Raw genomic sequence first — 15,108 nt, 5'->3', positions numbered from 1 at the left:
CTGTTTGCCTTGTAATCGCGGATCTCTTGTTATTATTCTCAGCATTGCCTGTATCTTGTTTGGTCTTCGCTCCTTCTGCCCGCTCCCACTTCCCACACATCCCTCTTGCTTTTGCCAATCCCTCTAGCTTCCCCTCTCACTACAAACAACTTATCTCTGGGACAAACTCATCCCGTTATTCGTATTTCTGCCTTAAAACCACTCTGCTTTTGCCCTATCTAACGGGTCCTTCGGGGTTCAAAAACCGAGAAACCGCCGCTGGCCGCCACCCGCCGCGGGGCTGAGGCGGCTCAGACCGCCACCGGCCCCAGCGGACAGGGCGCGGGGCGGGCTTGCAGTTCCCCGCCCCGCCCCGCGCCCGGCTCGGCCCGCGTCGGCCCCTGCTCGGCCTGCCCGGCCCCGGCGGGGTCTCCACAGCGACTCGAGGCCGCTTGGGTTACCAGGGCGGCGGCGGCGGCGGCGGCGGCGGCGGCGGCGGCGGCGGCGGCGGCGGCGGCGGCGGCGGCGGCGGCGGCGGCGGCACGAGTGCTTGCGGCCCCGGCCTCCAACTGGCCACGGCCAACAGCCGCCGCCGCGCCCATAGGCCGCCGCCTATATAGGGAGCGGCGGGTGGCTGCGGTGAGCGGCTGGGCGCTGGGAGGAGCAGGGCGGCAGGCTCTGTCGCGACCTCTGAGGCAGGTGCGGGGCTCCGTAAGTGGGTACTTTATGTTCAGTTTTTAATTTGCAATTTTTTAAAAAAAAAGTGTTTTTTTTTTATTTTCTTCCTCCGGAAGGTGCCGAACTGGTGGCGATGCGCCGCAGGGGGGAGACGAGCCAGGCGGGGCGGCGGGAGTCTCTCCCCGCTGCGCCCTGCGGCGGGCGGACTGTGCTGGGAGTACTGGTGGAGAACGGGCAGCAGCGGCCCGGCGCCCAGGTAAGCCTCGGAGAGCCTCTCTGAGCCGTAGAATCGAGGAATGCCGTGCCGGCCGTGTTCCCCTGGAAGGAAAGGGAGACTTTGCGAGGTTTTCCCCAAGCTTTTACCTTCTGGACTCGTCCTGGGGCTGGCTGAGAGAAAGCAGCTCTGTACTGGCTTACAGGACGTTGCTCGGCTGTGTGTGCCTGCGGACTGCTTGGTTTTGGCGATGTGAAGCCCGTAGCTCAGTCAGCAGTAGATGATGGGGAGGATTGTATCGTAAGTTGAAGTCTCATGGATTGTGGTGCTTAAGTTCAGAAGTTCAAAGTTGCTTTGTAACTCAAAATGCTTTTTTGCTTTTAAGTCTGTGGCAGCACCTGAATGCTTCCTTTCATCGTCATGACTTGCTGTAGCACCTGCTCCATGCCAGCCGGATGGAGCCAGGCAGTGTCCTTACCTTATTTTCTGTGGGAGTGAGTCTGCTCTCTTGGTTACTGATTTCTACTGCCTGTCACCTCCTGTAAGGTCTCTGTTGCAGCAGCAAGCAGTACTTCCTAAGCACCAGCTGTAGCTGCTGACTTTCCCAGCAAACTTGTATTTATTTGCCATTAACTAAAGAAAGTGATATGCTTTTCTAAAACAATGATACTAAAACAAATGATACTGTTGTTTTCCTTTTGAGTTGTCTTGCCTCAAGATTACGATGTGTTCTGTTTCAGAATACTGCTATTACCAGACGCTTATCTGGCTCTGAGAATACCTTCCCTCCAGCTGGAAAAGATGAAGTATCCAACTGTGTGGTCAGTACTACATCAAAACAGGACTTTACTATCTACATTGATGAACCAGAAGAGAAAGAAAACCACAGCTGCCAAGAGGATGAAGAACTGGAATCAAGCCTGTGTGAACTGGATACTAGTGCAATGACATCCAGTATTCACCTACTGTTGGATCTGAGTACAGGTAACTCCTGTTAATGTTCATATAGTATCACAGGTGCTTGTAATGTGGTTATGAATCATGCTGGCAGTGAGCTAGTGAGTAGTTTATCTTAAAATAATTACTACTTCATGATAACTTTAATTGAATCAGTGTGATGCACAACACTTCTATGCTAGAAATGGCCAGAGATGGTGAAGAGACTAAATGTCTTTCTGGCTTCTCTTTCATGTTAGGATCTCCCATGCTAGTGGACACATCCTTCCGGTGCCAGCCTGAGGATCAGATGGGAGATCCTATAACTCTAATGACTGTGGGAGAGTATGCAGAAGACATTCATCAGTACCTCCGAGAAGCTGAAGTGAGTGTCTTCTAACAAATGCAAAGATGTGTGGGATCTTCCTGATAGGCTGCAATACTGCAGAGTCTGATAGGGTGCCACACAGTAACTCTGGGCTGTCACTGAATAGAGTTAAAGCCATCACTGGAGATCAGTTCTTAGGAATCTTCTAGACAGTGATAAGTTATTTCAGGCATCGCTCCACATCCTGGAAATGGGATGTGAGAAGATTATTGCAAAATACTAATGCAGTTGAATTGGACCTCGCTGGCTGTTCTGCTGTAGTAGATTTTTAATTTATTTATTTTTTTAAATATCAAAGCAGTGAAGTGCAGTCTTCCAGTAAGAGGGTAGGAGAAATCTGATGTATTTAAAGTCATTCTCAGGTCCCTCTGAATATGTTTAATAGCAAACGCTGGACTTCCCAGTTCAGGGAACATCCTTTGCTCTTATGCTACTAACACGGTAGTAGCATGTCTCTTCAGTCTTTCTAGAGATACTGGTGAACTCTAATTAGAGTTACTCCCAAACTAGCTACTGATAGTGAAGCTACTCATGCTTCTTCAGGCACAAATATTAAAAAAAAGTCAGTCAGTTCAGCCATCAGTGGTTGTCTTTGGGGTAAGCATTCTGATCTTTAAGTTCTCTTTCCAAACAGGTGAAATACAGGCCCAAGCCCTACTACATGAGGAAGCAACCAGATATCACAACAGAAATGCGTGCCATCTTAGTAGACTGGCTGGTGGAAGTAGGGGAAGAGTATAAACTTCGAACAGAGACACTGTACTTGGCGGTGAACTACCTGGACAGGTTCCTCTCTTGTATGTCTGTTCTCAGAGGGAAGCTGCAGCTTGTAGGAACAGCGGCAATTCTTCTGGCTGCGTGAGTGTTTATCTCATGAAATCTTAGTGAGCAAAACTTAATTTTGGACTTTCTTTTAACTTAATTTGAAGGACTTTAAGCTTGCAGTGGTAGGTAGCTTTTCATGCTGTCCTAAGATGGTGCCTCATCCCTGCAGGCTTTCAAGGTAAGGCTGGATCAGGCCCTGGGCAACCTGATCTAGCTGTGCGTGTCCCTGCTTATTGCAAGGAAATTGAACTAGATGATCTTTAAAGGTCCCTTCTAACTCTGAGGAGTCTATGATTCTGTGATTAGCTTCTTGACAAGTGCTCCTTAGCACTTGCAAAATTAGGCATTTAATATTCTTTATTGAGGGAACTGTAGAGGGAGAACTTTGTAACACCAGAAGCAAAAACAATGCTGTGTTAAGCCACTAGCTCACAGTAGATTAAAAGTTGCAATCTGCAATTAAGCTTAAACTGCTTTAAATAGACAGGGTATCAAGCAAAGCCTAGGAGTGCATGGGTTTTTGTCTGGAGTGCGTGATGTTACTGAAACTTTCTCCTCAGGAGTTTTCCTATTAGTCAAGCATGCTAATATGTGTGTATGCCTGTCTAGGCTGATGACTTAGAAGTATCTTTGCCTTCCCACCAATTTGATCTTCAAGTCTCTCCTATACTGGAGAAATATTAGAATAAGACCTCTAAGCCAGTCTTACAAATGTCACATGCTCACCTGGAGATGGGCCCAGCAGAAAGTTCTGTTACTCTAGCTTTTAAGCTGACATTTTTTCTATTTTTTTCTTTTTTTTTTTCTTTTTTTTTTTTCCAGGAAATATGAAGAAATCTACCCACCAGAAGCAGATGAGTTTGTGTATATAACAGACGATACATACACAAAGAGGCAGTTGCTAAGAATGGAACACCTGCTTCTCAAGGTCTTGGCTTTTGACCTCACAGTGCCAACCATCAACCAGTTCCTACTTCAGTACATTCACAGGCATGGAGTCTGTTTCAGGACAGAGAATTTTGCAAGGGTATGAATTACCATTCTCTTAAAGTAGCTGCTTTGTAGGCTACTACCATCAGAATGCAGGCTTTTGTGCTTCATTATTTCTGGATAGATGTCTGGGAATACTGAGCTTAGACTGTCTGTCTGGTCAACCAGACTATCTTGGCAGCAAGGTGGTAGGAGTCCATTCTTCAGCTGTGTGTGTATAGGAAGCCTGACCTGGACATGATGATTCGTCATGTTGCTGCACAGTGACACAGCATATTCCCACAGGACTGCCTGGGGAAACAGTACTTCAAAATGGTGTCAGTCAAGCTTATAACAAAAGCTCTGACTTGCTGCTTAGATCAAAGAGTGTAAGATTTGTACAGTGCTTATTCAAACAGCCCAGATTTGTTTCTTAGGTGCTCATTTAGCTCAGGTCTCTAAGTGAGGTTCATCTACATGAGCAAAATCCTGCTGGACAATGTTGGAAGTTCTGTAAGATCAACAGAACTGGAATACTACCCACCAGATGTGTAACTCATGTTTCTTACGTAGAACTGAGGACCACCGACCAATTGAACTGCTCAGTATATTGGCATGGTTCTACCTGATAGAGCCACTCTGTTTGAAAGACTTGTGCTTTGTTTTTTTAAGTATCTTGCAGAGCTGAGTCTCCTTGAAGCGGATCCTTTTCTGAAGTACCTTCCTTCACAAACTGCTGCAGCAGCCTACTGTCTAGCAAACTATACAGTGAACAGGTCATTCTGGGTAAGAATAACTGCATTCTGATGTTTAGCTCCAGCTCTTTATAACTGGAGAACTGCTGAGAGGTAGGAGTGGCTTCAAATCATGTTATTGTAAAGGCTGAAATGCAACGATGAGCAGCTCTTCCCAAGCTAATGAGTCTACGTAATTAACAAATGTTAAATTAATCTGAATTATCTTGCCATCTCCCTGCAATAGGAAGGACCTCTTTGTCTTCACTTGTGTCAAGTGTGCACCGCAGGCCTTGTCAGTAGGTAGTCTCAAGCTTCTTCCCTAGATAGAATTCAGGGGCTTTTTGGGAGGGGAAGGGAGAACTGAATGTGACTACACTGAGTGGCAGCTGTAATACAAATCTTGATAGGCCTGTCAGGTATCTGTGCTTTAGCAGGAAGCAGAATCCAGAAGAAACATAATGAGTGCAGTATATTTAGAGCAGAAGGAGATTCTTCTCAGACCTGACATCAAGCAAGACTCATAGTAAAACTGATGGCAGGATGCACTTGAATCCTTTTCAGAAATCTGGAGTGAGAACTGACATAATGAAAATAGTTCCTGCTTATATAGAAAATGCATCTTACCTAAAGTAGAAAAACTTTTTTTTTTCCTCTCTTACCAGCCAGAAACACTTGCTGCATTCACTGGATATTCATTAAGTGAGATTGTGCCTTGCCTGACTGACCTGCATAAGACATGCCTTGATGCTCCACATTGCCAACTGCAAGCAATTAAGGAGAAGTATAAACAGTCTAAGTAAGTAACCAAGAAGCTAGCATTTCCTTACTTGAAGGTTGTAGGCACAGGATGATTCTGGTTGAGCAACTTTGGTTGTAATTCTTATAGTTCATTAATTTCTTATACTGGACAGCTTTTGTTGCTGACATTGGAGCCTTCCTCAGCATCTTGAGGGGAAAAACACTTCTGTACAGGAAAGTAGTTAACTCATAGATATACAAATATAGTGGATCCCAGTTCTATTGCAGTACTGCATGATAGCTTCTTTCCTACTGTGCTTCATCAGACGGACCCTTAAAGTATATTTACATTTGTCAGCTAGGCTAGTAGTTTCATTGGTTGCATTTCTATTCCAGGTACCTGCAGGTATCTCTTTTGGAGCCCCCAGCAGTTCTTCCTCTACACTAGAGAAGGTGGATCCTGGACTTAGGTTTATTTTGTCTCGATGAACAAAGCTATGGTCTAACATCTCATAGAGCACTGCAGGTCATGTGCCTGTAACCACGGTGATGAGAACAGTTTTTAGCTAGTATTTTTTTTTAATTAGATGCCTTTTTAAAAAAAGGATATTTGACTATAGCTCTTAATATAATTGACAGCACTTTTAATAAATGTCTTATTACACTTTCTCTGAGTCTTCTGATTCCAGTTAATATATGCAGTAATGGTGCATGGGAAGGTTTTCTTACAAAATCACTGGGATGGGCCTTTAATTGAGCTGCAATGGATCAAGTGATAATCCTCCAATCCCATACTGTTGACTCTTTCATCTAAGACAAGCTGATGTGCCCATGAACAGAACCTACTTTCTGCAACTTGTGTGTGGATGCAAAAACAAGTCTGTGAATATTGATGACTGTCAATGCTCAAGTGAAAATTCAATTCCCATTACAGTGCAGTAAAGCAGCATTTCCTCTGGGGCAATGAATGAAAGGGAAGCTGTGACTTTAGCAGAAGGGGGAGGCAGTGGGTGGGAAGCTTTCCTTCCAAGTTCTTAACTATCTCATCCTGAGCTCCTGCACTGTGTTGTACCCCTCAGCTCTTCACACAGGAGTATGTAATGAACGCCCCACCCTAAAAGCAAGAGCACCAAAGAAGGCACTTATCTTGCATACTTTTAAAGCATAACTTCTCTTCCAAGTAGTAGAAAAGCAAGTAATTGATAAGGCTAGTTAAAAGAGCAGCTTGGCTGGAGAATTCTCTTAATGTTTTAAAAGAAAAACAAACTAACAAAATACTGTAATAGTACTCAAGGCTTATTCCTTCTATGAAAACATAATCTGAACAGGGCATTATGTGTCATAGCAAGAATATGTTTAATGCTTGTCATTAACATGCAGTTCAACAGAAGTCCTGCACTTAGTTTAATTACTAGGTAACAAGCCTATTGCTTTATAAAACCTGATCATACCAGTGTCTGTGTCATGAAGCTTTTAGCTTGAAGTGCTTCCCTTCCTTTGGTAGGAACACAAAAATTTTCTCCTGCCTCCTCCATGTGTAGGCTCATGAATCCTGCTAGGGCTGCAGACCATTGTATGTCTCCAAAACAGGGTAATAACTAATTTACTCAAAATAACCTGCAAGGCAGGGGAGCATTCAGTTTTCAGCCTGCCCTATGCAGTTTTTAGGTTCACTGCAAATGCTTTCCAGTCAAGTGCATGCATCTCATTGAATGGCAGATGTGACCAGGTATCCCTTACTTATGTCTCTGGTACGTGCTTTATGATGGGAGTTAAGACTATCAACTGTTTTACTGCAGTAAATTTCACAACTTATGGGTGAATGAATGTCTTAAAGGTGGGCTATGAACTACACCTATGCATTCAGGCAAATCCTTCAAAGTAGGTGGCTGAGAACAATGACCAGAGGCAGTGATGTCTAGCTACAGCATGGAGTGGAAAGTTCTTTGATTCATTGTTTCATAATGGAAAAATAAGTGTACTGAATAGTCTTTTAAAGTCTACCAGCTATGAGAACTGGCTTTTTAATGGTGTTTCAGGCTGAATATGAACTATCCTGGAACCCCGTGTTAATAAGCCTTACTCCCCTTGTGAGGTACTGGGGCTTACTGAATTGCAAATGCTATAGTGCTGAGTATTTTGGAAGCACTAATGAATGCCTCAAGTGTGAAATTGTTTTCCTAGTGCTCTAGCAGTTTGCAGGTATTCATACAGTCGTATCAGCATAACAATGAGGAAGAGGTGAGTTTTGATCTTATGAATTCTGTTACCACATTCATGTCTTCGTGGCCCAACAGATTTGGTGCATCTAGTGCAACAGAGCTGAATTTCCCATGTGATTTATCTGAATGTTTTACCATGTGGTGCCTTCCTAGAGGCCACGCTTTCCTTTGGTTTTTCTTTTCAGATTTTATGTAGTTACAGGAAAGGTACCATAATTGCATTTGATTTCCCTGAATATTTAATTATCTGATTAAAACAAGATAAAACATACTGTGATCTCTGAAACACACTGTGCTGTACCTCATTGGCTTTTTTGATATTTTTTTTGTGATGCTTTTGCAGCTGCGTTAGTAGCTGAAATGCTTCCATTTTTAATTTATTTTTGTTTTTATTGAAAGGCTAAAGGAGGCAAATTATTAAAAACAAACAGCAAAAGGTAGTTGAGGTGAAGAATCCCATAATTACGTAGTGTGTGTATGAGGTATGGGGAATTTGTGGGACAGAAGAAACTGATCTCCATTATCACCTGTGATGTGAGGCTAACAGTGTCATTTTGAAGGTTCTTGTTCTATTTTCAGTTTTTTTAGCTTTGAATTTACCTGGCTCAGAGCAGGTACAGTTCTTATTCTTGTACAAGTGAGCCTTCTAAGGTGAAAGCTGGATGCTGTCTCCTTTCATTCATGTATGTCATAGCATTTAACCCTGTCCTGCCTCTCCTCTGAAGCTTGTGTTTAAGAAAAGCATAATAGCTGTTTCTGCTGGGCATCCCATGGTGATGAAGGTGGCATAATGCTGCTTTAGTAATAATTAAATATATGTGTATAATAATATATATATAATAATAATACTTAAATACAAATGCAAAACATTTAATAATGCTTAAAACATATCATGAACAAGTGTACAGAAATCTGTACTCATAAGGAGGGAGATAAAAGTAACCCAAAAAGAAAGTCTGTGTTGATGCAATACTTCTGTGATGCAAAAAACAGACCTGTGAAGATCACAGCTGTGTGTTAGGTTTGAAACAAACAGAGCCAGACTTCTTCGCTTCAGTTACAGCAGTATCCTTTAAAGAAATAATGGGGAATCAACATTAAACAGAAGAAGACAGTTTTTGACTATCCTATTTGTTGGCTAATAGCAGTCACAAATAAGATCTCATTTTCTTTGCTCAGGAAATGCTTAAGCTGTTGCAGCTTCAGAATTGTCAGGCTTGATCTTGCTCAACTAACTTCACTGCAAAGGAGCTCAGTCCTCCTGGAGTCTCAGCATAAGTACTGCAGAGATGAACACTGACTTCCACGCAGGCCACAGTCTCTTCCCCCCCCCCCCACCCAATTTAAAATGTATTGGGCTGGGAGTAAAAATGGCAGCAATCTGAGCACATTCAAGGAGCTTTGAATGATCACTCAGTCATCCAAAGTGAGGTGGGCTAAAATTGAAATGTTAAAGACTTTACTTTTGGCTCCTGATGATTAGTAGAAGAGCTCTTTATTAACTTTCTAACAAGAAGCTCCCTAGTCAGTTCTAGCCGTTTCCATGCTACAGTGCTGTCCCTTTCAAAGGACCCTTATACACCATGGCTCCTTGGTCCAGATTCTTCCTTGTAGTTATGAGCTGTAGGTCAGAAAATTAAATGTTGCAGCCGAGTTTGGTATCCATGAGTTGCCACTGAAAGCTGTTCTTTGTAGCTGGTATCGTTACTGAACCCGCTGTTCTCTTAAGATTAATATGAACAAACTGAGTTCAAATCATGCTCTGTGGGAAGGTACAGTTTTAACAACTAGAGTCTGTCCTATTTTCTTTTTCTTTGAAGTGAGTTAAGGACGTCTGAGGGGTAATTGGGTAATTAGGAGAATGATTTAACTGTGGTCAGGACAGTTAATCTGTTAATTCATGACTGAAAGATGTCTGCATTGCTGGGAAATCTGGCTGTGTGATTGCTCTGTGTGCATACCTACTTGTCAGCTCCACGAATGACTAGAATTAGCTCTGATAACTGTGGTTGGTGCTTAGTTTGCCATTGATCTTGAAACAGGTTCTGTGTCTGGTTTTAAGGATGAGAAAGGAGCCAGCAGCATCACTGATTGTTTCCTGGAATTAAGGTTTTTTTTTTTCTTGCAGTTTTCCTAAGCTTCCCCATATGGAGATCATCTTATTCTGAAGTGCTGTGCAGACTCTACTAGGTAGATATGAGCCAGAGGAAACAAAAACCCATCCTGTATCACTCAGAATTTGAATAATAGAATCATTAAGGTTGGACGAGACCTCTAAGTTCATCTAGTCCAACCACCAGCCCACCACCATCACCACCATGTCCACTGACCACGTCCCCCAGTGCTACATCTCTGTGGTTCTTGAACACATCCAGGAACTCCACCACCTCCCTGGGCAGCCTCGTCCAATGCCTCACCCCTCTTTCCAAGAAGATACATTTCTTAATATCCAACCTGAATCTCCCCTGGTTTAACTTAAAGCCACTGCCTCTTATCCTAGAGCCCTAGGAAGTGCAATGTTTTAAAGACTTTATTAGGTGTTGTGCTGATTATAGTGCATAAGTGTATTTTTCCACTGCATCAGACAATCAACAGTATCCTTCCTTTTTTTTTTTTTTTTTAATTTTTTAATTTTTTTTTAGCTCTTGTTTTATTTATGATTCTTGTATGGTTTGGACTTTCTCTTGGGTGCTTGTTCAGAGTGGATCCACTTAATACAAAAATATACAAAGCTCTGTGAAAAGTCTGTGTGATGAGTTCCTAATATAGCCAGTTATACCTATTCAGTGCTCTGCTTGAGATTTGTTAGTTTATATGGCAACAGTGCAAACATTTAAGAGAATTAGCACAGGAAAAACTTCCAGGACAGCCCATAGAAAAATACAGTGCATATGATTGAATTAGTCCTGAAGTACATGCCTAATTCTTATTGAATTAACTTGTGTCCAAACAAAGCCACAACAAGAAAGACCATTTGGTCAAGATGGCCTTAATCTCTGTGAAGAAATCCAAAATCATGGCTCTGTTTCCTGGGGTTCTGTGCTGTGCTGGTACTGGGAAATAATGGTGGTCTGATCAAGGACTGTTTCCTGGCCAAATGTCTATCTCCATTTGGCTTGTTTCCATGGTGCTTACAGCTAGCAGGTTTGGAGTAGTACAGAATAGCCAGTATGAGCCAACAGGCTGTGTAGGTGGTTGTGTTGAGTGCTTGTGCTTGCTGTCTGCATGTCTTTTGTCTTAGCAACATGCCCAGGATGACCAAGTGTCCCTATTGCTAATACCAGTAAATACATAGATAAACTGTAAGCACGTTTTCAGCTCTTCAGATGTTCAGGCTCTATTTCAACGCAGAGGAGCATTACTGGAGAGAAGTGCAGGAAGAACAGGCTTACACAGCAGTGAGTTTTGGCAAGAAATAACTCTTCTCTCTCCACCATCTGCAGCCAAGATGCTTTTTCTGTTTGTTTATTATTGTTTTTGTGTTGATGCATAACAACTTGGAAAAAAAAAATGGGAAAGAGAGCCCACAGTATTATTCATTAGGCATCAACAGATTAGGCATTTGGTTCTAATCAGTGAGCTGCTTACTATAAAACACTGTAAGCCCTAACAGTATTAGGCAGAAACTGGACTGTCATGCCTCTCAAACCCAAATCATCTTCCATTTCATTCTTCGCCCCTCGTAAGGAGGTTAGAAATTTAGCAAAATGGGTGGCACTGCAGAAGAGCAGCCATAGCAGAGATGCTGTTCTCTCTGATACAGTGAGACATTGAGGTGGCAGAACTAGTTCTCCCACATTACCCGTACTTAAGAACAGTATACCTGCCCCAATGCCCTAGCATATCTTTTCTCCTTTATTACTGAAGAGCCACATAAAGGCATTCTCGGGGTTAGCCAGGTAGAAAGAGAATCTGACCTCTTTGCATTGTGCAGAAGCAAGCAGTAAATTCATTTAGAGTAAAAAAGGCCACCGATGCTGCGTGCTGATGGTGTCCAATGAATGCAGCCAGGAGAGGGCACCAACGTCCTTGTTCCGTGGTATGAGGGGCCCTCACCCTTAAATGCTTCCCAAAAGGATGCTGGCTCAGAGCTCGAGAGGGCACTTCGATCTCGGACTCGTTTGTGTGTATTTTTGGGGACAGAGTAGCAGCATGCAAAACCACTGTAACAACAGCGTCATTATTTTCCATTAAACGGAACAAGAATTTATTGAAGCTGCAGTGTAGACTCAGCCAGGTTGTCTAACTCTCATGTAGTGCTTCAGGGATGCCTGGAGGGGAAAAATATATATTATATTATATATATATATTTTTTTTTCAGAATTGTGTACTCTGGAGTTTGACTTTCCCCCCCCCCCCCCCCCCCCCACTACTTTATCCAACACTTTGAGCTAGATCTGTTTTTCCTGGCTATACAAACCAGGATAGTTGATGTAAACTTCAATATCAAACCTACTGCAGAGAGGGGGAAAATATGATGGAAACTGTTTGTGATCATGGCAGGTATGTGTTCTGTTGAAGCAGGAGTATCTGTTGATACTCCTCCTGATAGAGGAGTATCTCATTATATTGCAAGCTGGGCAGATGAATCACTTGTAATATGACAGAACTTGTGTGGTTTATGAAGGAGAAGAAAAAAAGAAAAAAAAAAAAGGGAATTCTTGTGAGATTCCTCTCATTTAGCAAAAGGAAAGAGAAAATTAATGACAATCTTTAAGTTAGAATAAGCTCCTCTTTCTCATTGAAAACTTCAGTGTCAATTTTTCTTTCAAGGTAATCTAGCCAGATGGAGAATTGGTATTTTGGACAGTAATGTAGTTATTGACCAGTCTGTGGTGTCTATTTTTCCCCTGATCTTAGTCATATTTTCATTCTTCTGTTCTTCAGTAGGGTTTTACTTTCACATTCTGCTCACCCACCCAAATCTATACTTCATACTTTGTCTGCAGCTATTTCTAAAACGTATTCATTCTCAGCTTCAGCCTCTAAATAAGAGGGCAGGAGGTGCACTGGCAGTCAATGAAAAGCTTGCATCCAGACGAGTCATCAATGAGCGTTGAATTATTGGTATTGTTAAATACAGAATTTATCAGTGTTAAGTTCTGAGTCACATGGAATTGTTTCCTCCTTGGTCAGTTACACTTATAGGCTGTGACTGAGCCCAGCTTCCTTGTTCTTTTTGAGCTTTTGTAGATATCTGCACAGGTGTATTTTAAGATGGTTGCTGAGCCAGTTTTCATGTGCATAGATGCATGAAGGGCTAACATGGGCACTGGCTAGATGAAATGTTCTGTTCTGGCTGTAATAGTAGCAACTTTCTTCAGTAGACATGTGAAGGAAAGGAGAAAAAGTTCATTTGCATGTGTATCTTCAGCAAGTACTTGAGAACCCATGAACAAACTGTTTTACATGTATGGCTGTGCATCTTCTAGCTGAACATTGTACTCCTTCCTCTGTGTTTTTATCTTCAGCCAGTGACTGTTCACAACTTTCAAATGATGTGATACAAGGACGTAGCTCTGCAGAGGCTCTTTTGCTATGAGGGTAATGCTGTGCAGGGTTTCTGGCCCAGACCCAAGCAAAGAAATAATTCCCTCATGCAGGACTGATGCACTAGTGCTGAACAGAGCACTACACCAAGTGCAAGGCCTTAAACTGAGTCGGGGCAATCCCCACTATCAGTGCAATCTGGGGAATCTAAGGATGAAGCGCAGCCCTGCCAGAAAGGACCTGGAACTACAGGTAGATTGGAAGCTAGACATAAGCCAGCAATGTGCCTTTGCAGCCCAGAAAGCCAGCTGTATCCTGGCAGCATCAAAAGCAGTGTGGCCAGTAGGTTGAGGGAGGTGATCCTGCCTCTCTGTGCTATGAGACCTCATCTGGAGTACTGTGTCCAGATGTGCAGTCCTCAGTACAGGAGAGACATGGACCTGGTAGAGTATGTTCAGAGGAGGGGCATGAAAATGATCCAAGGGATGGAACACCTCTTCTACAAGGACACGGTGAGAGATCTGGGACTGTTCGGCCTGGAGAAGAGAAGGCTCCCAGGAGACCTGAGAGTGGCCTTTCAATATAGAAAGTGGGCTATAAGAAGGGGACAGACTCTTTAGCAGGGTTGTGATAGGAGAAGGATAGATGGTTTCAACCTAAAAGGGGAGACTTCGATTGGACATAAGGAAATTTTTTACAGTAAGGGTGGTGAGGCAGTGGCGCAGGTTGCCCAGAGATGTGGTGGATGCCCCGTCCTTGGTTATACTGGAGGTCAGGCTGGACAGGGCTCTGAGCACCCTGACTGAGCTGTAGGTGTCCCTGTTCATTGCAGGGAGTTGGACTTGGTGACCTTTAAGTGTCCCTTCCACCCCCAAACTATTCTGTGATTTCTCAAAGACCATTAATAAAATGGATGCTGATCCAGAACACTTCGTTAGTTGGTAAAAGGCACAATTCCTTTAATGTCTCTATGCTAAAGAAAAGTTCTACTCTTCAATGCAGAAAGCCAAGTGAACAAGCTTATTAAAGCTCCAGTACTTGTTAGCAAATTCTTGGACAAAAATAAGTAGTTGATTTCCATTTGGCTGATTCCATTGTGGAGGAGATTAAATCCTGTTTTACCTTTTATTCAGTGGACCCCTAATATGATCACTTTTTTGCTTAATTTGTATTAATTCTCTCTTTGATTATGAAACACTTTGTATAGTCCTCCTTAGCAGACAGTTTTTTATTTGCTTGAGGAGTAGTTCTGTTCTCTGTAGTCTTAAGTTACTCTGTGTGAACAGTCTCATGTTATACTTCCTCCATAAAAAAAATGTGTATCATTTGAGATGAGCACTGTGTTAAGGAAGTTGCAGGCAACAATTAATGAGATAGCCAATTGCAGTGCAGAGCTTTGGCAATAAAAGCTTAGTACAATATCAGAGGCCTTCCTCAATATATATGCCTATATCTTAAAGAGAATATAGAGGCTTTATTTGACACTTCTCTGCACAGATGCAAAGATTTTTAAGCCAAGAGAGATTACCAGATTTTCTGATGAATTTTTGTGTCTTTAACTATGTTTGATGGTTGCTAAGTCACCCTTGCAATTATAAACTTTCTGTTTATAACTTATTTGTAGCTGACTTCAATTTTGCATCCTTTGGTTTTTCCCTTTTCCAGCTTGGTTAAAAAGCTCTTCACTAACTGCATTTTCTTCCCATGTGAGGATGTAACCACAACGATTAAATTATCGCTTTTTTATTTCCTTCTAAACAAAATTAACTGAAGTTTCTATGCTTTCCGTAGGAAAAAAAATATTTCTAGGTTGTGTGTTTATAGCATTCCCCTCCAGTTTCTGAATATCCTCTTAAGCAAAGGCATCAGAGGATAGGATGCAACCCTTGTCATATCTCCTGTATGCTGTATGTGTTCTAAGTTATTGCACTG

General features: G+C 42.6%; 1 protein-coding gene across 2 annotated transcripts; it reads left to right on the top strand.

Annotated features, from left to right (window-relative positions):
- Window positions 1-512: 512 nt before the first annotated feature.
- CCNA1 (cyclin A1) lies at window positions 513-6,133 on the top strand. Of its 2 annotated transcripts, none has more exons than XM_048948672.1 (9): window positions 513-674; window positions 774-913; window positions 1,612-1,855; window positions 2,068-2,192; window positions 2,830-3,053; window positions 3,843-4,047; window positions 4,662-4,775; window positions 5,389-5,522; window positions 5,861-6,133. In XM_048948672.1, exons 2-9 carry the CDS (start codon window positions 791-793, stop codon window positions 5,910-5,912), a joined length of 1,221 nt encoding a protein of 406 aa, XP_048804629.1. In that variant the 5' UTR covers window positions 513-674; window positions 774-790; the 3' UTR covers window positions 5,913-6,133. The 2 variants fall into 2 exon arrangements, with proteins under 2 accessions (XP_048804629.1, XP_048804636.1); XM_048948679.1 differs by having other exon boundaries at window positions 513-678.
- Window positions 6,134-15,108: the final 8,975 nt, after the last annotated feature.

The sequence above is a fragment of the Lagopus muta genome, chromosome 1, assembly GCF_023343835.1.
Source record: "Lagopus muta isolate bLagMut1 chromosome 1, bLagMut1 primary, whole genome shotgun sequence".
NCBI lineage: Eukaryota > Metazoa > Chordata > Aves > Galliformes > Phasianidae > Lagopus > Lagopus muta.
Note: the sequence above shows the minus strand (reverse complement) of the source record. Positions and strands in the feature narration are given on the sequence as shown.

Coding starts and splice junctions, on each gene's coding strand:
- CCNA1 (XM_048948672.1), top strand. CDS start 791: ATGCGCCGCAGGGGGGAGACGAGCCAGGCGGGGCGGCGGGAGTCTCTC. Junction 2,193..2,829: donor AGTACCTCCGAGAAGCTGAA/GTGAGTGTCTTC, acceptor CTTTCCAAACAG/GTGAAATACAGGCCCAAGCC. Junction 3,054..3,842: donor GCGGCAATTCTTCTGGCTGC/GTGAGTGTTTAT, acceptor TTTTTTTTCCAG/GAAATATGAAGAAATCTACC.